Below are 23,769 nucleotides of genomic sequence, written 5' to 3'. Positions count from 1 at the left end.
TGGTAAATACCGTTTGATCCATAATTTATCCAGACCTGTGGGGCACTCAGTGAACGATGGCATTCCTCGTGACATCTGTTCGGTTCGATATGCTTCTTTCGATAGTGCTTTACAGTTGGTGCGCATTGCTGGCCGTGGAGCCTTGTTAGCCAAAGTTGACATTGAATCGGCATTCCGGTTGCTGCCGGTTCATCCGTCCTCCTATCCTTTACTGGGGTTTCGGTTCGAAGGTGCATTCTATTTTGATAGGTGTCTGCCGATGGGTTGCTCGATATCATGCGCCTTTTTCGAGTTATTTAGTTCGTTCCTCCATTGGGTTACTGTGCGGCGAGCGGGGAAGGTGTCGGTAGTTCACTACTTAGATGATTTTCTTTTCGTGGGGGGGGCGGGTTCGGAAGATTGTGAACTGCTTAAGACTACGTTTGAGCGCCTAGCTGCGGAATTTGGAGTCCCATTAGCTGCGGATAAATCTGAGGGGCCTATTTCATCTCTCACCTTTTTGGGCATTGAAATCGACTCGCTGTCCATGGTGACTCGGCTTCCTCAGTGCAAGGTACGTCAGTTGCTGTCTTTGATCAACTTGGTACGGGGTACTCGAATGCCTACGTTGCGGGTCGTTCAGTCTTTGTTAGGGGCCCTTAATTTTGCTTGTCGGGTCCTGCCTATGGGTCGGGCTTTTTCCCGTCGTTTGGCGGCTGCAACGTCAGGTGTTCTTGATCGTCGTCACTTTGTTCGTATCACTGCTGGGATCCGGGCGGATTTGCAGATGTGGTCGTTGTTCCTCACTCATTTTAATGGGTCTCTTCCGATCCAGTTCCCAGACGTTTCCAGTTTAGATCTTGACCTGCAATCGGATGCGGCCGGTGGTGTGGGTTTCGGTCTTTATTGTCAAGGAGACTGGTGCGCTGCGGCGTGGCCGGAGAGTTGGCGGCGGGCTGGCGTTACCCGCAATGTGACCTTGCTCGAGCTTTTCCCCTTGTTGGTGGCGTGTGACTTATGGCCGGAAAAGTTGAGGAATAGGCGAGTCGTTTTCTGGTGTGACAACATGGGAGTGGTAGCAGTTGTGAATCGGCAGGCTGCCAGATGTTTGCAGGTGAATGCTGTGATGCGAGAGCTTATTCTGCGTTGTTTACGCCTTAACTTGTACATTAGGGCTCGTCACGTACCAGGCGTTCAGAACAGGCTGGCTGACGCTCTCTCTCGTTTTCAATTTTTGCAGTTTCGAGAGCTGGCCCCGGCAGCGAAGGCGGAAGGGTCTCCGATGCCAGAGCGTTTGTGGGACCTGGTGGTGAGCGGATCTGGCGAATGTTGCAGCAGTCGGTAGCTCCTTCCACGTGGACCCGGTACAATCGGGGTTTCTCGACTGTGTTCGGATTCCTGTGCGCCCGGGGTTGGGTACCAGGCCCAGTATCTGAGGTATTGCTAGCTGATTTCCTGGCCGGTTCTCATCTGGAGGGCTATTCCCGTAGTGCGGCGGCTGCACACTTAGCGGGTTTTGCTTTTTTTTTGTAAGGCCTTTGGTTGGTCATGCCCTGCGTCAGGTTTTCTGCCCCGCCGGATGCTGGCGGCCTGGGGTAGGGTGGCTCCGCGGCTGCCCGATTCTCGGCTGCCGGTCACGCATGCCTTGCTATCCCGTCTTCTTGAGGTATTGCCGGTGGTAGCGAGTTCAGCCTTTGAAGCCTGTTTGTTCCGGGCAGCCTTTTCCTTGGCCTTTTTCGGAGCCTTGCGAGTGGGGGAATTGCTAGTTCACCCAGCGGACGGCATGGGTTCAAGGGGTCTCCAGTTTAGTCAAGTTCGGATGGATCAGAGTTCGGTGCGCCTTTTTATCGCCCGTTCTAAGTCGGACCAGCTGGGCAGGGGACGCATGGTGGTTCTACACCGTGTGGCGGGTTGTGCTTCGTGCCCCGTCCTGTCCCTGGATGCCTATATGGCGGTTCGTCCTCCTTTAGATCTGGCCTTGTTGATCCATGTAGATGGGGCTCGGCTCACGCGATATCAATTTTTAGCGGTCTTGCGACGGGCTCTGAGTCGGTGTGGTGAGGAGCCGGCGCGCTACGGCACCCACTCCTTCCGTATCGGTGCGGCTACTAGTGCTTTTGAGGCGGGAGTGCCTGCTGCGGCTATTCAACAGATTGGCCGTTGGTCGTCCACGGCTTATCGTGGTTACATTCGTCCGGCGGGTTCCGGCCTGACAGGGTCACAGCGGGGGAGCCGGAGTTGATGGGGTATACAGCTATTGGTGTTGGGGGGTGATTGCATTGGGGTGGGTTGCTCTGGTTCACTGCATGGCTGTCTGTTACTAACCCATGGGTTTACGGGAACATGTGCTGTGCGTGACTGCTGAGTTTTGCTTTGCAGATGCTGTTCAGCGATTACTGTCGGTTTGGATCATCGGGCACTCCTTCGTCCATTGGGCGGGGGAGCGTGCGGTGGTCAGACCGTGCGGTCAACACTTGGGCCTTCGTCGGCGCGGAGTCTACGTCTCGTGGTGGGGTCAGCGAGGCATGCGTTGGCATCAGCTGCTGCCTCTTCTTGATGACCTTCGACATCGTGCTCGGCGTCCGGATCTGTTGCTGCTTCATCTTGGGGGCAACGATGTTGACTCTTTTAGCGGGAAATGTTTAATTGACACTGTAATCGATGATCTCGGGGTGATTCGGGGTTGGTTTCCTGCTGCTCGGATTGTTTGGTCTGACATTATACCGCGCCCCAAGCGGTTGGTGTCGCGCAGGTGGACCAGAGGGCTCATTAAGGTGAACCGTCAGATCGGTCGGTGGGTCGAATCGAGAGGGGGATTACAGATTAAGCACTCTTGGGTTGATGTCTCTTGTTCCGGGTTGTTTTACAGGGATAGAGTGCATCTTTCAGACATTGGGTGGGATCTATTGTTAGACGATTTTGCTTCTTGTTGTGAACGAGTGCTCGACCTCTAACCGCAGCTCTGTTCATTGTTGGGGGGGCCTGCAACGAGTTGCAGGCCCGTGGCGGTATCCCGAGCTACTGGCGGCTGGTCTCATCATGGGATGAGTGGTAGGCCGGCTGGGAGCCGTGCCGGTGGGTCGGATGACCCTGGACAATGGGGCATGTGGGGACATGCCACCCCTCGGACTCTTGCTTAGATGGCAGGGTCGGGGGCCATTTTCATCTATGTCGGTAGCTCGGGATCAGGGGTCACAATGGTGGGTTCCATTGTGGCGGTTTAATCAGGAAAATGTTAGTTAAGGATGTTTAATATATGTGGTTTAATATATGTAAATTGTATTTAAATATGTTTTCAATAAACAGGGCTGCGGCCAGGTTTTTTCCACTCAGGTCTATGTGTCTCATTGGTGTGCGGGTGGGATTGGTAATTAATGTTGAAATGGTATGCATGGGGTAAGCGGGCCGCTCCAGCTTCCGCTGTTATAACAATAACATTATTGTTTGAGTAGATAGGCAGGCATCATTCAGAAACAAAGTAACACACTCACTAATGTGACAACTACACTGTTACAAAAAAAAATAAAGCCTCTTAGCTTGAGTTTATAGAGGTTGTTGTTGAACTGATTCCAAAAGAAGATAAAAAAAATCTTTCCCATGCTGTTTGAAACTCTGCTGTAACAAATTAGCACTTAATGCAATCCTACGGGACCCATTTTGCCAGTGTGGCTTCTTCAACTTTTTCAAATTTCATATTCTCTTCTTGAGATAGCAGCTGTCATCCCAAATTTGGATGCCATTTATGGTTTGTTTTATCTTTTAGCATTCGGATTTCATTAGTGGTTTGTTTTTCATCATTTGGGACTCTTGATGCAGGCACCATAGCCAAAACACGGACCGTGTCGAGTCTATGACTTAAATCTATCATTTGCCATATGTTTATGTAACTGTTTTAGTTTATTTGCATATATAATTTATTTACTATTAACAAAGAGGGGTTTGTTATTTGGTTGTCATAAATAAAATTGTTTGAAGTAAACAGATAGCAAGCAAACACATGTTAATGAAAGTTCTGCTTCCTTTTAAGAAACCTTCCCGCCCTCCCCCAATGTACAGCAAGGCCAGAGATATATTAAGCTTTGAAAATGCTTGCAGTATAATTTGGAACAATCCAAAGCACTTACCTAGTTCTCCTCCAGAAATGGAAAAATCTTGTTCTAAAATGACCCACTTCTGAATTTTCTGTGCATTTGAGGTAGCTTTTTCATTTATCATATTGATTCCTTCCTGAATAAAAGCATATACAGGTTTGTCTTTGCCACCAACGATATCAGAGACTTTCATAGCTTTGCTGCCTAGTTTCTGACAAATTTCGATGCTTTCTGGAGTCAGATCATCTTCTGGTTCTCCAGTCTCTCCATTAACGTTGCACTAAGCCAAAAAGAAAAGAAAAAGACCTTGAAATGATTTAATCAGATAGCATAATGGAAAAAACCAAGACATTTAAATAAGTGCCAATACCGCAATTAAAAATCTTAAACAGACTTTGGTGTTAATGGAGTGGAGGAAATTAAACTATGATCAATTACACTTATGAGTATTTAATTGAGAAGTGACCACAATTCATTTGCGTTTGTAATGATATGGAGGGTGACAAACCTCACCCCCTCACACCAATCCTTCTTTGTGAAACAGTCACATATATTGAATCCATAAGAAAAGAAGATATGCCATATTCAGTCAGACCAAAAGTCCAGCCCATATTCTGTTTCCAACAATAGCTACTCCAAGTCACAAGTACCTGGCAGAATCCTACAAAATAGCAAGATTCCCTCCAGGAATAAGCAGTGGCTTTCCCCAGGTCTACCTTAACAGTTTATGGACTTTACTTCCAGAAACCTGTCTGAACCTTTTACAAACACAGCTAAATTAATTGCTTTTACCACATCCTGTGGCAACAAGTTCTAGAACTTCTATGCATTGAGTGGAAAAAAATCATTTTTCCTATGTCTTTTAAAAGTATTATGTGGAGGAAGTGACATCAGTGCTCTGAATGGCTGCCTGAACATGGAGCGCCTTGTTGGCCCAGCAATAAACTAAGCTTTTCCAGAGTTTGGATCGAGTGCAGAGGTTCTCTTATAGAAGTATACCTTGGATATCCTGTGGTATACCCATTAATGATGATGTCTGATGTGGGCACTTGTAAGAAATTGCAAGAATACGCTTTTCACCCGGGATAGCAACAGCAGCAATCACAGGGACTCAAAATGGCACAGCAGGGAACGCAACCACGTGCAGCTCTTAATAGAGCAATGATGGATAATATGGAGTCCCTGCCACAGGAAGCTCTGGATGAGATTTGGTTGTGGATGCAGGAGATTCGCACAGACTTGGGAGCCATTCATTCTGAATTAACATCTCTTGCGACGGAAATTAAAAACCTAGGGGCCCGAGTTGAAGAGACCAAAGTGCAGTTGGAGAAACAGCAATCAACAATGACAGTGCTTTGCAATACAATGAAAAGAGTTGTGTCCACTCAGGTGGACCTAGCAGACAAATTGGAAGATCTGGAAAATTAGAGTAGAAGACCTAACTTACGCTTTAGGGGACTGCCTGAAATGCCTGAGTACGCTAATGCAAAAGAAGTTGTTAAAAAATCTAGTGGCCCACATTTTAGCAGAAGAAGGGGTGCCTTTGGCGCTTGACCGGATTAAAATTGATCAAGTGCATTGTGCCCTGGGCAAAACCCGGTCTAATGTGGCAAATGATATCATTGCATGTTTTTCTGAATTTAACTTAACGAGTCTATAATTAAAACAAAGTCCACGCTAGGAATAATCTGGTTTGGGATTCTTATTCCATAGAAGTTTACCAAGATTTGGCAGCAGAAACTCTGAAACATCAACATGATCTCAGACCAGTGACTCAGTATCTATGATCTAACAATATTAAATACAAGTGGAGATATCCTTTTGCATTGTCCTTTTATTATCAGGGAAATTATTTTCTATTAAAACTTGTGACAAAGCGAAACAAATTTTGGATGGCATTGAAGGAGTGGGGGGACGCAACACCATCTATGGCTTTGCTTGCGCTGAAAACTCATCCCAAATGGCAATGGGTGGAAGGTAGTAAGAAATGTTTAATGCACCAAAAATCTGATCTATAATTGGCTTCAATTTGAACATTTGTGAACCTGTTGAATTATCCCTGACTGGATACATTTATTCTTCCGAACACTGGACTAAAAATATTATTAGGCCAAGTGCTGCAGATGTTGCTTTCTCTCTTCGGCAAGGCATAGGGATTGGATTTGCCTTTGGCTAGGTCCTTTAGCCTGTAGGGTAACAGGGGAGGGAGGGGGGAGATAGTGTTTTTCTTTGTTTATATATATTCTTTTTTTTATTTATCAATTTTCAAAATTAAATTACAAGAATTAACTCTTGTTACAGTAATACTACTTGGAATTAAGTACAAAAATAAAGAAAAAAAAATCTTTATACATTAAAGGAAACAATCAATAGCACTTTAGACCTCAATCTATAGGGGAGGAATTACGATAAGTGAAGAGAAACTTATTATTCATGTAATTAAACAATCATAAGAAAGACTTAACAGCATTCTTAAGAATCCCTTTTCCTAACTGCTGTTCACCATAACTACACTAAACATTTCCTGTGGTCAACTTCTTCAAATGCAAGAAAGCTTGGAGTTGTTCAGGAGAATAAAACACATATTTAACCCCTAGATATTTAACAAGGCATTTGCAGGGGTAGGCTAAAAGAAATGTAGCACCTAAAGAGACAGTTTAAGTCTCATTACAAGAAACAGTTTCCTATGTTCCTGTTTCTGTCTTGCTACGTCAGGGTATATATAAACTTTTTTCACATAGAACAAAAATGTGTAGAACGAAAATATATACGAAAAATAGCATTTATGTCTTGTTCAAAACCTAACGAAACTAAGTCATTCTTTCCGATAATTCAGATACTGTTGATTCTAATAGATCAGATACATTTAACTCATTGATTATTCAAATTAACTTGTTCAGAATCTAAGTCCACCCCTGGTCTTCTTTTTAATGGTAGGTAATAAATCTTATTAACAGGTGGTATACCGTCAGGAGAAAATTTCAAAATTTCAATAAGATATTTTTTAAACATTTCAATAAGAGATATTCCAGGGCTCTTAGGAAAATTCAAAAAATGAATAGTCAGCTGCGATTGAAGTTTTCAAGCTGTTCAACTTTACGATTCAATTGAGTTTTGTCCTTAATTAAAGCAGAAGATAAGTCTTGAAGTTTTCTGACTTTGTCATTTACTTGTTTTAGTTCTTTAGAAAAATTTTATTTTGGCCCCTCAAGTTTTAAACCTAAAGAGTCAACAGTACTTACTAAAAGTTGCTATTTCTTGTGAAGAGTTGACCACTGCCACATTCAGGCTAGAAAGAGAGCATCTAATTACTTCTCTTTCTTCTTCCCCTCTTGAAGTCAGTCAATTTGTACCTTTGCTTAATCTTTTGTAAACCGCATAGAACTTCACGGTATTGCGGTATATAAGCTGTTATTATTATTATTATTATTATCCCAAATGCTCTCCAATGTAACCACTGGTGGCTTGATCAACTAAGAGCTGAATTTTCCTACAGCTCCCAGGTTCCCCTGCTCCTCCAATACACTTGCAAGTTCTGTCCCTCGATCCGGGGTCTCCCCTGCAATTCCTATTTGGCTGGGCTCCTCAGTCAGCGCCACGGTAGGAGCAGGTCGCGGTGGAGGAACAGCTACTGGGGGGGATAAAGATGTCTCCAGGGCAAAGCCTTCCACTTCTCCTCTTGTGGAGGATAGCGCCGCCAACACCCCAGGCAACTCGATGGGATTCTGAGTAGTCGCAAATTCCCGGATCGATCACTGCATCGGGGAGGAAGTTCGAGGTGTCGAGGGCTCCACCCGAACTATCCCCTTGCGCTTTGTGTGCGGCATCTGCTTTCAGGGAAGAAAAGTTGAACAAAACGCTCTCAGATCTGTTCAGGAGCATGAGTAATATGCTGCCGCCATCTTGAATTCCTCCTCTATAATATTCTTTTTTGGGGGATTTTCTTTTCATTTTTTCTATGAGGTTTCTATTCTTTTGGGGATCTTTTGATGGCAAGCTTTGTGCAGTGCTTGATAATGTTTTTATAGTTGCAATGCAATTTATTCTTTATCTTCTTGCTTATTGGTTCATAATCACTAATGGAGACTAAATGGATGTCTTTTAATGTTAGAGGATTGAACACCCCCCACGAAGCACAGATCATTATGTAGAGAAATGTTGCGTTTAAAAGTGGATATATATTTTATACAGGAAACCCATTTGTTGCCCTCTAGGGAATATCTTCTATCCTATAGTAGATATCAGAGAATATATTTAGCATCCAATAAATCTTCCAATAGAAAAGTGAATGGGGTGGGTATTTTGTTTTCTAATGGGGATTATTTTACAGATATTCAGGTGGTGTATGCGCAAAGATTATGGATTAAATTTGCATATTCCCACTGTACATAAGATGTATGTCCAACTTATCTATTGAAAAATCTTTCTTCCTTCTTTTGGTTTTGGTAGCACAGTTGGTTAATGCTTGAATTGGATCAGTTTCCTAATGTGGTAGGGGATATTTTATAGACTCCCATGTTAGAGAATTCATCTGGTGACAAAAGTCAAGTATCTAATATTGCCAAAATTTCATTTTTTTTTTTTTTTTAAGGTGGCTGAGGGCTGGGTGGCATTCCTGTCAGATTATCTGGAAATGCATAAAAAAAAAAAAAAGATTGAATTATTTGGCTGGGCAACCAGAGAATTGGATCAAAGTTGTACACTAGGGCCTGGATTCTGTATAGGATGCCCAGTCTCAGAAGGCAACGGGGACTGGGACGGGGACTGGAAAACAGCTAACGTCGTTCCTCTGCACAAAAAGGGTTGCAGAGCGGAGGCTGCAAATTACAGACCAGTGAGTCTCACATCAATAGTGTGTAAACTCATGGAAACACTACTTAAATGTAAATTAGACACGATTTTGGATGAGGGGAATCTAAGGGATCCTAGTCAACATGGATTCACTAGGGGTAGGTCATGCCAATCCAATCTTATCAGCTTCTTTGATTGGGTAACAGGAAAGCTAGACTCGGGAGAGTCTCTGGACATAGTGTACTTGGATTTCAGTAAGGCTTTCGACAGCGTCCCACACCGTAGACTATTAAACAAGATGAAATCGATGGGGTTAGGTGAGACTCTAATTGCATGGGTCAATGATTGGCTGAGTGGAAGACGTCAGAGGGTGGTGGTCAACGGCACCCTCTCTGAGACGTCGGAGGTGACCAGCGGAGTGCCACAGGGCTCGGTCCTGGGTCCACTCCTTTTTAACATATTCATAAGGGACTTGACCCAAGGGCTTCAGGGTAAAGTAACTCTATTCGCTGATGACGCCAAACTATGTAATATAGTAAGTGAAAGCAGTCTGCAGGATAGTATGACGCAGGATCTGCTTACGTTGGAAAACTGGTCCTTGACATGGCAGCTGGGCTTCAACGCTAAGAAATGTAAGGTTATGCATCTCGGTAGCAGAAATCCATGCAAACCTTACACCTTAAATGGAGAAACACTAGCTAGGACTTCAGAAGAAAGAGACTTGGGAGTAATCATCAGTGCAGACATGAAGGCCGCCAAACAAGTAGAGGAGGCCTCATCCAAAGCAAGGCAACTTATGGGATGTATCAATAGAAGCTTCGTTAGCCGCAAATCTGAAGTCATAATGCCACTGTACAGAACCATGGTGAGACCTCATCTGGAGTACTGTGTGCAATTCTGGAAGCCACATTACCGTAAAGACGTGCTTAGAGTTAAGTCGGTTCAGCGGATGGCCACTAGGATGATCTCGGGGCTCAAGGGTCTCTCGTACGAAGAAAGACTAAACAAATTGCAGCTCTACACTCTAGAGGAGCGCAGGGAGAGGGGGGACATGATTGAGACATTTAAATACATCACGGGACGTGTCGAGGTGGAAGAAGACATCTTCTTTCTCAAGGGACCCTTGGTCACAAGGGGGCATCCGTTCAAACTCAGAGGAGGGAAATTCGATAGTGACGTAAGGAAGTATTTCTTCACAGAAAGGGTTGTAGATCACTGGAACAAGCTTCCAGAGCAGGTGATCAAGGCCACCAGCGTTATTGACTTTAAGAATAAATGGGATGCCCTAGTAGGATCCTTACGAGGGTCGAGTTAAGGAACTAAGTCGTTAATACTCAGACTTAATGGGGTGGGTCAGTAGAGTGGGCAGACTTGATGGGCTAAAGCTCTTTTCTGCTGTCATCTTTCTATGTTTCTATGAGTCCTAATCATGCCTAAGGCCACCTAAAAAGAACCTGATTCTCTAACTGACGTCCATGTTACAGATGCCGGTTAGAATCGGATCGCTGCTGAGCTTATTGCAGCAAAGGATCTCCCTGCCGCAATAAGTTTAGCGGCCACCCATCCCCCCTGAACGATCGCTGGCAGGAGGGATGCCCAATCCCTCCTGCCAGAAAACCCCCCCCCCATAAATGAGGCCTTAACCCCCTCCCCGGTGCATCCCACAATGTATCGGGAAAGGGCAGGCCCACTTCATTCAGATGGAGGCGGGCCTGCCTGATGGATGACCAGTCTGGCCATTGAAAAAGGTTAGAGGAAGGTCCAGGGGGGGGGTGCAGGAGGGGCAAGGAGGGGTTCTAGTGTGGAGGGGGGTGCGGGGGTTTGCCGGCAGGAGGGATTGGGCATCCCTCCTGCTGGCGATCATTTTGGGGGGATGGGCAACCATGGCAGGGTGATCCCTTGCCGTGATACGCTCAGTGGCCACGTCTACTTGCATGTACGGCCACCTAGGTCCACCTAAGGCTACTTCCGAGTCAAACCACGCTCATGTCTAGCTGAGCTTAGTTGGGCTTTCGCACCTCCCTAGGCTCCCAGAGGCGTGTCCAATGTAGGTGGCCTGCCTCAGGAGCTTTTTTTTTTTTTTTTTTTTTAATGTGCATCCCGATTGGCTGGTTAGACAGCGGTAGGATGCCTACCACCACATACAATAGGAACCCTGTTTATAGAATCCGAGCCTAGATGTAATTTACTTAGATTTCAGCAAAGTGTTTGACACAGTTCCACATAGGAGACTCTTGAATAAACTTGACAGGCAGAATTTAGGACCCAATCTGGTGAACTGGATTAGAAACTGGTTGACTGACAGAAGCCAGTGAGTAGTGGTTAATGGAATTCACTCGGAAGGAAAAGTGAGTAGTGCAGTGCCACAAGGATCAGTGTTGGAGCCGCTTCTGTTCAATATATTTGTGAGCAACATCGCTAAAGGGTTAGAAGGTAAGGTATGCCTTTATGCAGATGATACCAAGATTTGTAAGAGTGGACATACCAGAGGGAGTAGAAAACGTGAAAAAGGATCTGTAAAAGTTAGAAGAATGGTCTAATGTCTGGCAACTAAAATCCAATGCAAAGAAGTGCAGAGTGATGTACTTGGGGAGTTGAAATCCAAGGGAACTAAATGTGCTGAGAGGCGAAAAGCTGATATGTACAGACGGGGAGAGGGACCTTGGAGTGATAAGTGTCTGAGGATCTGAAGGCCACAAAAACAATGTGTCAAGGCAGTGGCTGTAGCCAGAAGGATGCTGGGGAGGGCTTTGACAGAAGCTCCAGTGACAGAATGGTTAGGATAGGCTGGAGTGGGCTTCAATGGCAACTCCAGCAGTGGGAACCTAAAGGTAGTACCGGGTGGACTTCTATGATCTATTGCCTAGAAATATTAAAGAAAATAATTTAACCATGAATGTTTAATGAGTGTGTCTATTGGGCAAACTGAATGGTGTTATCCGGGGACACCACAGAGCCTGGTACAGACAGTGCTAAAGTGTCCTGTCACTTAAGCAAGCTTTAGCAAAGCTTTGCAACTGCCCACTTCACACATGTGCAAGTGCCTTCCCGCCCAACATCTGTTTCCTAAGCTTGAGAATATCTGTACTGTCACTTTAAGCTTTAGCGAAGTTTCGCAACTGCCTGCATTGCGCACGCGCCTTCTCATCCATCGGCTTGCAGTTCCTCAGTTCCGTAAGCAAGCTAAGAAGCCAACCAGGGGAGGTGGAAGGGATGTGAGAATATGAGGATAACACCTGTTACTCTAAGTAACTGTGCTTTATCTTAGGACAAGCAGGCAGCATATTCTCACATGTGGGACTCCCTAGCTTAACTGAAAAGGGATGGATGGAGAGTTGGCCTTCAAGATGAAAATTAATTCTGTAGCACTGCTTGGCTGAACTGACCATCTTGTCTGGAATAGGTTTCCAGACAATAGTGAGATGTAAAAGAATTAATTGAAGACCAAGTAGCTGCTTTGTAAATATCCTCAATGGGAGTGGAACGCAAAATGCTACTGAAGCTACCATAGTTCGAACTTTGTGTGCTGTAACACATCCCTCAAAAAGCAGCCCAGCCTGAGCATAACAAAAAGAAATGCAGGTTGTTAACCATGTGGAAATAGTTTGTTTGGTTACCGGTACTACTAACCTGTTAGGGTCGAAAGAGATGAACAGTTGAGATGAAGACCTGTGTGGCTTAGTCCTTTGCAAGCAGTAAGCCAAGGTATGTATGAAGAGCTGTTTCCTCAGGATGAGAATGAGGCTTTGGAAAGAAAACAGGTAGCACAATAGATTGATTAAAATTAAACTCTGTGACTACTTTTGGAAGGAATTTAGGATGAGTTTGGAGAACCACCTTGTCATGATGATAAAGTGTAAAAGGTGCGTCAAACCACCGCTTGAAGTTCACTCACTCTACGAGCTGAAGTGATACAGATCAAGAAGACTACTTTCCAAGTAAGGTACTTAAGCAGAGTAGTTGCAAAAGGTTCAAATGGAGGCTTCATTAGAACAGTGAGAACTACATTCAGATTAGACACTAGAGGTGGTTTGAGTGAAGGTTTGGAGTTCAAGAGTTTTCATAAACCAGGAAATCAGCGGCTGAGTAGCTAGAGGTTTATTATTGAAAGGGGCATGGTATGCACTAATAGCACCGAGGTGAACCCTGACTGAAGTAGTTTTAAGATCAGAATTTGAAAGATGCAAAAGGTAAACTAACACCAAAGGAATGGAGGATGTGGTAGGATCTAGATCAGTGGTCTCGAACTCACAACCCAGGGGCCACATGCGGCCCGCCAGGTACTATTTTGAAGCCCTCAATATGTTTATCATAATCACAAAAGTAAAATACAACAGTTTCTTGATTATATGTCTCTTTAGCTATAAATTACAGTATTATTATTAATTAGCCAAAAGGAAAGATTTATAAATTATAAAGAGTTTTTTACCTGATACAAATTGTCATTTCTTTAATAACAAAAAACCCCAAGCAACCTTAGATAATTTCAGTTTAAACCCACTTTAGGATCTCAGCAGTGCATACTCTATGTAGTATGCACCGCTGAGACCCTAAAGTGGGTTTAAACTGAAATTATCTAAGGTTGCTTGGGGTTTTTTGATATTAGAAATAAAACCTTAGAAAAGTACTGCTATATTGCCTTATATAGTTGTATTTCTTTAATAAGACATTAACTATTTTTTTCTGAGGCCCTCCAAGTACCTATAAATCTGGAAAGGGTTTGAGTTTGAGACCACTTATCTAGATGATGGAGATTACACCATGTGGTAAAACATGTCCTCGTGAATTGCTAGCACTGCCAAGTAGGTTTCCTAGAAGCAGCTATAATGGTTTGAACTGAGGCAGAGAGATTAAAATCTTCTGAGCTCAAGTTGAGAGGTACCAAGCTGTTAGATGTAGAGATTGCAGGTTGGGATGTAGAAGAGAACCTTGACTCTGAGTGAGCAGAGATGGAAAGACCTGAAATGGAACTGAATCCTTGACACTCAGTTGAAGTAAAAGGGAGAACCAAGTTGTCTGGGCCACCAAGGAGCTATGAGAATTATGGTGGCTGGTTCTCGTTTGAGTTTGAACAGTGTCTTTAGAACAAGAGGGACTGGCGGAAACGCATAGAGGAACTTGTGTGACCAATCCAGAAGAAATGCATCCACTTCCAGGCTATGTGGGAAGAACTGTCTTAAGCAGAATTGAGGTAACTTGTGATTGTTGGAAGCAAACAAGTCTTATCTAAGGAGTTCCCTAAAGAGAACAGATGTAGTGCAAAACGGCTGAAGATATCTGCTGAGCTTGTCTGCCAGAACATTCTGCTTCTCTTGCACATAATCACCTTGAGATAAATGTTTCAAGAAATTGCCCATTTCCAAGTGTGAAAGGCCTTCCAACTTAGAAGGAGAGCCTGCTCCCTTTTATTTGTTGATATAGTAAATTGCCACTTGATTGTCTGTTCTGAAAGGAGGACTTGGTTGAGAAGATGATCCTAAAATTTTCTGAGAACATTGCAAATTGCCTGAAGCGCTAACAGGTTAATGTGCTATGCTCTTTTCCACGCAGACCACACTTCTTGAGTGCAAAGACCATCTAGATGTCTGTCTTGAGTACTCTCTGATGTGGAGGGATGTGAAACAGTAAACCTCTGGATAGATTTGCCGGTTGTAACCACCATTGGAAAGATTGACGAAAAGACGAGGAGACTCTGATGCACTGGGATAGTGGATCCTTAGCTTGAGACCACAGAGATGCTGGATTCCGTTGAGCTGGTCCGAGATGGAGCTGGGTGAAGGGGGAGGGGGTCACATTAACTGTGGACACCATGTGACCCAGGAGACAAATCATTGTCTTGCCAAAATGTTCTGAAGAATAGACACATGATTGCAAAGTTGAAGCAAGGTGTCTTGTCTCTTCTGGGACAAGTAAGCTCCTAGAAGATTGGTGTTGAATACAACTCCTATGAACTCCAATATTCGAGTTTGATGAAGATGAGACTTGATAATTTACTTTGAATCTTAGAAGTTTGAGAAAAGTTAGTCACCTTTGTAGTTGACTGGACTGTTTGAGGCAATGTCACTTTGATTAACCAATCGTTAAGATAGGGAAACACATGAAAACCATGAATACGAAGGGTTGCTGCTACTATCACCAGGCATTTTGTGAACACACTTGGAGAGGAAGCTAGGCGGAAGGATAGCACCTTGTATTGAAAATGATGATGGACCACACGAAAGCAAAGGTATTTTTTGTGGGCTGGATGTATGGAGATGTGTGTATGCCTCTGAGGTCTAGAGAAAAAAGTCATTCATTTCTTTCTAGAAGTTGGTATAGAGTCCTTAAGGATAACTTGCAAGACTCCTCTTTGACTAAATATTTGGTGAGAGCTCGAAGATCGAGAATAGGATGAAGAAATTGTCCCCCATCTCATCCCCGTGAGTTTTGTCGCTCTCCCTGTCCCATTCCTGGTAAGCTTGGCCTTAACTGCACAAGCCTTGAACACTTATGATTTTAAAGTGTTTGAGGCTTGTGCAGATGAGGACAGAGCTTGCAGGAATGCAGCAGGGACCAGAAAAGAACTCACCAGGATGGGACAAGAAAATGAGTTCCCGCGGGGCCGGGGAAAAATTTGTCCCCATGTCATTCTCTAGCGAAGACCTCCTGTCTTCTTTAGAATTAGGAAATACCTTGAGTTAGAACCCCTGGTTTTGTTTTGCATAAGGGAAACTGACTGTATGGCATTGACCTGAAGTAGAGCTTTGATTTCCTAAAGAAGAAGAAGGGATGTCTTTTAAGATGCAAGAGGACTCTCTTGTAGGGTTACTTGGAGTAATGCTGATGAAATGTAGAGAGTAACCCTCCTGTATTACTTGTAGGAGTAACCCTCCTATATTACTTGATTAGAGTCCAACATCGATGGTACAAGAGAAGAGCGCCTCTGATAGGTTGGGGAGGAGGCTCAGTAGGTGGAATGGTAGCTATGCTCTCTAATAGCATGTCAAAAAGACTGGGTTGATTTTTGTGGCGCAAAAGATTGAGCTTTCTGAGGCTTTTGAGTCTTTTGCCTCTTCTGCAGTGGAGGTTTAGAAGACAAGGTTGCTGGATAGTGTCTCTTATAAGAAGTATAAGTTGGTTTCTGGGAAGGCTTAGAAGGCTGAGTCTTCTTAGACGAGGCTAAAGTGGTCCAGCTCTGCTAATGTCAAGTTAGTTGAAGATGCGACACAGACTATCTCAAAACTCCTCCTCTCCCAGACAAGGAATATTTGCAAGCCGATCTTGAAGGTTGATGTCAAGGTCAGAGACTCAAAGCCAGGCTAGAAATCTCATGGCTATAGAAATAGCCGATGCTCTGGATGTTACATCAAATGCATCAAAAGCAGTTCTAGCCATGAACTTTCTGGCTTGAAGACTGAGTAGTTTCCTGAAATTCTGGAAGGCAATCAGATGGAATATACTGCTGAAAATCAGCACATCTCTTCACGAGCTGTTTCAAATAGAATGACAAAGAAGTTATAGCTGAGCACCCTGCTAGCTAACATAGAATTCTAGAAAAGGTGGCACCCAAACTTATCTAATATGTGACCTTCTCGCCCTGTTAGTGACTAGCATACACTCGTGTGCTGGAAGACATTTTAAGAGTAGACTCAACCAGCAAAGACTGGTGTTGTAGCAGCAGCTTATCAAAGCCTGGACATGACTGAATTCTCTATAAGAAGTCAATCTTTCTAGGTGCTAAGAGAAGAGTAAGAAGAGTCTCCCAATTCTTAAACATTGCCTCCTTAAGTAAATTGTGAAGTGGCAACTTGAGGAGTTTTTTAGGATCATCATCAAAATCCAGTGCTTCAAAGAGCTTCACTCTCAGCTCGGAGGCTGATTCCAGTTTAACTGGTAAAGCTTTGCCCATCTGACAAATTAATTCGTGAAAGATAGGCTTTCAGGAGATCTATGCCTGGACAGAGGAGGAGATGGATCTGGTGGATTTCCATAGGATTCAGGCTATGATCAGTATCATGATGAATAGAGAGATCTACAGCCACCTGCCCAACTCCAGGTGACATCCTGTAAGAAGGAGAAGATGGAGATCTATGCTTCTTAGTTTGGGGAGTATGGTAACATGACGAGAAGTACTCCTACAGGCATGTCAGTACTAATCAGAAGATGTGATGAAGAGGTTCGATGCAGAGTCTGTGTGGATTTTGACTTGCGTCAAGGAGCATGGGAGCTGGTAACGTGACACTCTTTTAGAAATGTATTTACTCGGAGAAGAGCGATGATCGATACTGTGAGACCTCAATGCTCTCTGAGAGGTGGATTTGCCAGGAGAGTGAGATTCGGTACCATGGGGCCTCAATGTGCCATGTTCATGTTGGGCCGGTACCGAGAAGGTACAAGCACCAGAGCCAATTACGTGTACAATCAGCTAATTTCTGATGAAAAAACTCATTCAGTTGGTCCTGGAAGGACTACATCGGTACCGATTGCTCAACAGCTGGTACATTTGGTGCAGCAGGATGTTGAGGCATTTGTGACCACAATGACAAGGTTCGCTTCAGAGTTGACGTAGCCTGAACTGATGGACAGCGCTGACGGCATCAACACTTGGCATCAAGGGACTCTATGCAGAAGACGTATGCGATGCCAGTCAAGGACAGCTTTTTACCCGATGCAGGAGCCAAGTCCAATATCGAGGGAGGTGCTGGTGGCACCGATTTGTCCTCCAAAGCCATGGCTGCTCCAAAAAGCTTTTCCTGCTGGTGGCATTGAGTTTTAAGGGAGCGTTTCTTCAATGTAAGACAGCGGGAACAAGAGTCTATTTGAAGCTCCAGCCCAAGACATTGAATGCACCAGTTGTACAGACCAATGAACGAAATGGGCTGTTGACAATAAAAGCACTTCTTGAACCTGCTAGAAGGCTTTGACATGAAAGGAAAAATAAAAAACACAATGGTTATGAATACTGAGAGATTACTCACAGCGAAAAGCACATAGGTCGAACAGGCACAAGGCCCGCTGACAAGTTTTTTGAAGTTGAAAAATTTGATTAAAAAAAGGAAGAAATTGGAAAGGAAATACTAGTAATAATAAAAGAAAAAGAAATAAATGAGCTGAAGGCAAAAAAAAAGGAAAACGCAATGATAGAAAGGCAACATGTATGGATCAAGTCCAGACAACTTCACTCCGCAGAAAAAGAAAGAACCGAGAAGCAAGAGAGCCAACATCAGGTGGGAAAGCATTCGCGCACGCACAGTTTGGGCAATCTTGAAGCTTCGCTAAAGCTTAAAGTGACAGTACACTTTAGCACTGCCTGTACCAGGCTCCTTAGATGATGTCACCCTCATGAGAGAATATGCTGTCTGCTTGTCCTAGGATAAACTATGTTACTGTATAGGTTCTTTCTTTCTAATATCTTTTCTAGTAAATAGGTGTGTCATTCTGGATAGCAGGGTATTCTCATGCAGAAGAAATCCACTCCAGGTTTTCAACTACTCCTCCTTCTACTGAGGGCTCTGATCAGGGCCGCCATCAGAAATTTCGGGGCCCCTTACTGAGCAATCCTACTGGGCCCCCCATGCACCCCTTCCCCCCCCCCGACACCCCCTTCTTCCATGGGCCGAATACACACATACTTTTCTCTGTCGCCGCACTCTTTGACCAAAAGATTTGTAAGCCTGCAACCACGTCAAGGTAGACTCTTTCAGCAGGGCCCTAACCTAACCTAAACTAAACTAATCTATACTTATCTATTCTAAACTAACATATGTCTAATACTGAAATAATAACAAACTAACAAACATCTGCATAATAAATAACTAATAAATAATAGTGCTAGTAGCTATAATTCACTTTTGAATGTAAAATCTCAGTTAAGGATTTCTTTTGACCTTTGTAGGCCAGAAGTAGATCACAATTGCACAATATTTTTTGTAACAAGTATTAAATGTGTTTTTATAAATATTGTAAGCTTAATAAATATATCGGAAAAAACTACACATCTGAGCGCATATCTGAGCGCATATCTAAACATACACATCTGAGCGCATATCTGAACATACACATCTGACTGTATATGTGAGCGCATATCTAAACATACACATCTGAGCACATATCTGAACATACACATCTGACTGTATATGTGAGCGCATATCTAAACATACACATCTGAGTGCATATCTAAACATACACATCTGAGTGCATATCTAAACATACACATCTGAGTGCATATCTAAACATACACATCTGAGTGCATATCTAAACATACACATCTGAGCGCATATCTAAACATACACATCTGAGCGCATATCTAAACATACACATCTGAGTGCATATCTAAACATACACATCTGAGCACATATCTAAACATACACATCTGAGCGTATATCTGAGCGCATATCTAAACATACACATCTGAGCGCATATCTAAACATACACATCTGAGCGCATATCTGAACATACACATCTGAGTGCATATCTAAACATACACATCTGAGTGCATATCTAAACATACACATCTGAGTGCATATCTAAACATACACATCTGAGTGCATATCTAAACATACACATCTGAGTGCATATCTAAACATACACATCTGAGTGCATATCTAAACATACACATCTGAGTGCATATCTAAACATACACATCTGAGTGCATATCTAAACATACACATCTGAGTGCATATCTAAACATACACATCTGAGCACATATCTAAACATACACATCTGAGCGTATATCTGAGCGCATATCTAAACATACACATCTGAGCGCATATCTAAACATACACATCTGAGCGCATATCTGAACATACACATCTGACTGTATATGTGAGCGCATATCTAAACATACACATCTGAGCACATATCTGAACATACACATCTGAGCGTATATCTGAGCGCATATCTAAACATACACATCTGAGTGCATATCTAAACATACACATCTGAGCGCATATCTGAACATACACATCTGACTGTATATGTGAGCGCATATCTAAACATACACATCTGAGCGCATATCTGAACATACACATCTGTATGATCCCATCCTCCTCAGCTTGCCTATAGCTGCATCATGCATGTTAAAAATGTACGATATGTTGATATGTACACCTTCCTTCCTTCCCATCCATCCTCCTCAGCCTGTCCTTACACATCCACAGCTGCATGTTAATGATGATGTATATGTTATGATGATAAATAAGTGCATATGAGCACATCATTAACATGCAGCTATGGATGAATATATAATGATGTTATGAGTGTGCACCTCTTCCTTCCCATCCTCCTCAGCATGTCACATACAGCATGTTACATTACACAGACTTTGTGTAATGTAACATGCTGTATGTGACATGCTAAGGAGGATGAGAAGGAAGAGGTGCACACTCATAACATCATTATATATTCATGAATCAATCTGATAATCATTACCACCAGGCTGTGAGTGTTATGGGATGGAGGAAGAAAGGTGTATGGGATGGAGGAAGAAAGGTGCATGTTTAAATTGTGCGGGGACAGAAATCCCACCCGTCCCCGCCAAAGTTCCACCCATACCCGTGAGGACTCCCACCCGTCCCCGCGAGGAATCCCTCCTTCCCCACCCGTCCCTGCGAGGAATCCCCTCCGTCCCTGCCCATTCCCGCGAGGAATCCCCTCCGTCCCTGCCCATTCCCGCGAGGAATCCCCTCCGTCCCCGCCCGTCCCTATAAACTACAGAAATAGTTATTTCATTTAATTATGCTACTGAATTAAAGGCTCTGGTAGAAATCCATTTAAAAATAAGCAAAAGACTATTAATTTGGAAATATTAATTGGGAAGAATACATACTTTGTAAACGGGTTTCTACCAGAGCCTCTAATGTTTATAAATTTTTATCAACACAACTAATATACTACTTTATCCTGAAGCAAAAAAAAAAAAAAAAAAAGAATTTTTTTCCTATCTTTGTTGCCTGGTTTCTGCTTTCCTCATGTTATCATTTAATTCCTTCCATCCACTGTCTCTCTTCTTTCTGCGTCTTCCATTTGCTCTGTTACTGTGCCTCTCCCTTTCTCCCCCCCTCCCAAATTGGTCTGGCACCCATCTTCTTCCCTCCACTCCCCCCAGAGTCTGGCATCTGTCTTCTTCCCTGCCAGTGTCTTCTCCCCACTCTCTCTTCCCCATTTCCTTTCAGCGTCCTTCTTCCCCCCCTCATCTTCCCCATGTCCTTTCAGCGTCCTTCTCCACCCCTTTGTCTTCCCCATATCCTTTCAGGGTCCTTCTCCCCCCTCTGTCTTCCCCATGTGCTTTCAGCGTCCTTCTCCCCCCCTGTCTTCCCCATGCCCTTTCAGCGTCCTTCTCCCCCATCTTCCCATGTCCTTTCAGCGTCCTCCTCCACCCCTTTGTCTTCCCCATGTCCTTTCAGCGTCCTTCTCCACCCCTTTGTCTTCCCCAGTGCTTTCAGCGGCCTTCTCCCCCCTCAGTTTTACCCATTTCCCTTAAGCGTCTTTTTTTCTCCACTCCACCTTTCCTCCCTTTCTCCCTCCCTGCCCCTTACCTTTGTGGCGCTTCCCCACCTGACCGACAACAGAACAGGCCCGGTCGGACAAACCTCCCTGCCCTGTAGCTGCAAATCTAAATTACCTTCTTACAGCAGCTGGAGTATTGAAGCTGCTGTAAGAAGGTAATTTAGATTCGCTGCTACAGGGCAGGGAGGTTTGTCGGCCGGGCCTGTTGTCGGTCGGTCGGGGGAAGTGCCACAAAGCTAAGGGGACCTCACCAGCTGTGCACACTCCCTCCCATGGCTGCACCCGGGGCGGACCGCCCCCCCCCCCCCCTTCGGTACACGACTGCCTTTTCCTTACCTGCCCTGCCGCAGCACACAGCTGACCGGAAGTCTTCCCGACGTCAGCGCTGACATCGGGAAGACCTCCGTTCGGCTGTGTGCTGCGGCAGGGCAGGTAAGGAGAAGGAGAGGAGACTATGCTTGCGACCCTGGGGGAGCCCGGGCCCCCTGTCAGCTCCGGGCCCTTGAATGCAGGACTGGTAGTACTGCCCTGATGGCGGCCCTGGCTCTGATGCCTCCTTCAGTTTGTACCAAAAGCAAGCATTAGCCCTATATAAATACACATAAGGAGGGATATGGGAAGACTCCTTGAAATACAGTGCTGTTCTGCTCTGAAAGTACAACAAACATGTTAAACATTGAACAATCCAAACTTCAGAATAACCATACCAATCCGAAACATTTATGGAGTTCAAACATTCCCCAATGTGCTATATCAACACATTATTCTTCATACCCTTGAGAGCTAACTCGCATCAAAATCTCAGCTTTGACTTGAACCGTTTGATTGAGAAAGTAGACAGGCAGAGAAATATCTAACAGGATGGGCATCCAAAATGACACACCTATCTACTAAAAAAAGATATTAGCAAGGTAAGAATAATCTTTTTCTAGTGTAATGTGTGTGGCATTCTGGACAGTAGGGAAATACAAATACAGTCATTAAAATCTAGGGTGGGACTTCTGCACCTATTCATAACACTGAGGACCCAAATATGGTGTCCCTCCGTGCTGCCATGTCTACTCTATAAAACTTGGAAAACTTATTCAGTTAGACCAGGTTGCTGCCCTATAAATCGCCCAAGCTTCCACCCACGAAGCAGCCATGCTTCTTGTTGAATGCACTTCCAAGGAGACCGGTGACTGCTTGCCACAGGCAATATATGCTGATGAGATGGCCATGCAAATCCATCTTGAAATGGTAGACTAGGACACCAGTCTACTGCGTCTAGCCAAGACATGGGCAACTCCGGTCCTTGAGGGTCGGAATCCAATCGGGGTTTCAGGATTTCCCCAATGAATATGCACTGAAAGTGCATGCAAATATATCTCATGCATATTCATTGGGGACATCCTGAAACCCCGATTGGATTTTGGCCAAGGACCGGAGTTGCCCATGTCTGGTCTAGGCTCACTGGTGAGTACAAACAGGTGGTCAGACAATTGGAACTCATTAGTGACCTCTAAGTACCATAAGAGGACTACCCCCACATCCCTTTCTGAGAGTCTGATCCTTTTTTTTTCGACCTTGTGGTCTAGAACACTGGTAATCTTACTTCTTGATTGATATGAAATGACAAAACGATCTTCGGTAAAAAGGATGGGACCGTACATAGAGAAACTCCCGCCTCCGTAACCTTGAAGAAGGCTCCCTGCACGACATCATCTGCAGCTCTGAGACTCTTCTCACTGACTTAAAATGGCCACAAGGAGAAAGGCCGTGACCGAAAGGTCCATCACGGATGCCTCTTGAATGGGCTCGCACAGAGCCTGACTGAGGTTGTGGAAAACCATGTTAAGATTCCACGACAGAAACGGCTGCTTTACTGGTGGTCTGAGCCTTAGTGCCCTTTTTAGGAATCTGGCTGTCTGACTGAGAAGCCAGGGGAGCTTTGCATTCTTAGGCTCTGAAACACAAGAGGACTGCACATGGTTAAGCCAGCACCACTACTGGAGCACCAAATGGATCCATCTTTTCTGTTGTGCACCAGTGCTGAAAAGTCTTCCATGCCTTAGCATAAGCTGAGACGGTCACAGGCTTCTTGACTCTTGAGTAGAGTAGCAATGACTACCTCTGAGCATTCTTTGTATTCTAATGCCGCACGCTCAAAAGCCATGCTATAAGACCAAAGTAATCAGGATCTTCTATAACCACTGGTCCCTGGGAAAATATCGGGCTGCACCTGCAGTCTAAGACCTTTAGCTCTCTGAAAACGACTAGGTCCACATACCACAACCTGTGCGGCCAATCTGGAACTATGAGGACCACTCTCCCTGGGTGGATTACTATTCTGTGGATTATCTGTCCTACCATGGGCCATGGAGGAAACACGTATAAGAGATTGCTCGTTGGCCCTGGCTGGACTAGGGCATCCTGACCTTCA

General features: G+C 44.3%; 1 protein-coding gene across 2 annotated transcripts in view; it reads right to left on the bottom strand.

The window, feature by feature from the left end:
* ACSBG2 (acyl-CoA synthetase bubblegum family member 2) overlaps positions 1 to 23,769 on the bottom strand; it is a 201,334-nt gene that overhangs the window by 17,114 nt on the left and 160,451 nt on the right. For both annotated transcript variants that reach the window (XM_033956698.1, XM_033956696.1), the window contains one exon: positions 4,104 to 4,350. In XM_033956698.1, coding sequence (XP_033812589.1) covers positions 4,104 to 4,350 — 247 coding nt within the window. The remainder of the gene's footprint in view (positions 1 to 4,103; positions 4,351 to 23,769) is intronic.

This window comes from Geotrypetes seraphini, chromosome 8 (genome assembly GCF_902459505.1).
Source record: "Geotrypetes seraphini chromosome 8, aGeoSer1.1, whole genome shotgun sequence".
NCBI classification, from domain to species: domain Eukaryota; kingdom Metazoa; phylum Chordata; class Amphibia; order Gymnophiona; family Dermophiidae; genus Geotrypetes; species Geotrypetes seraphini.
This window is presented reverse-complemented; position numbering and strand designations above follow the sequence as displayed.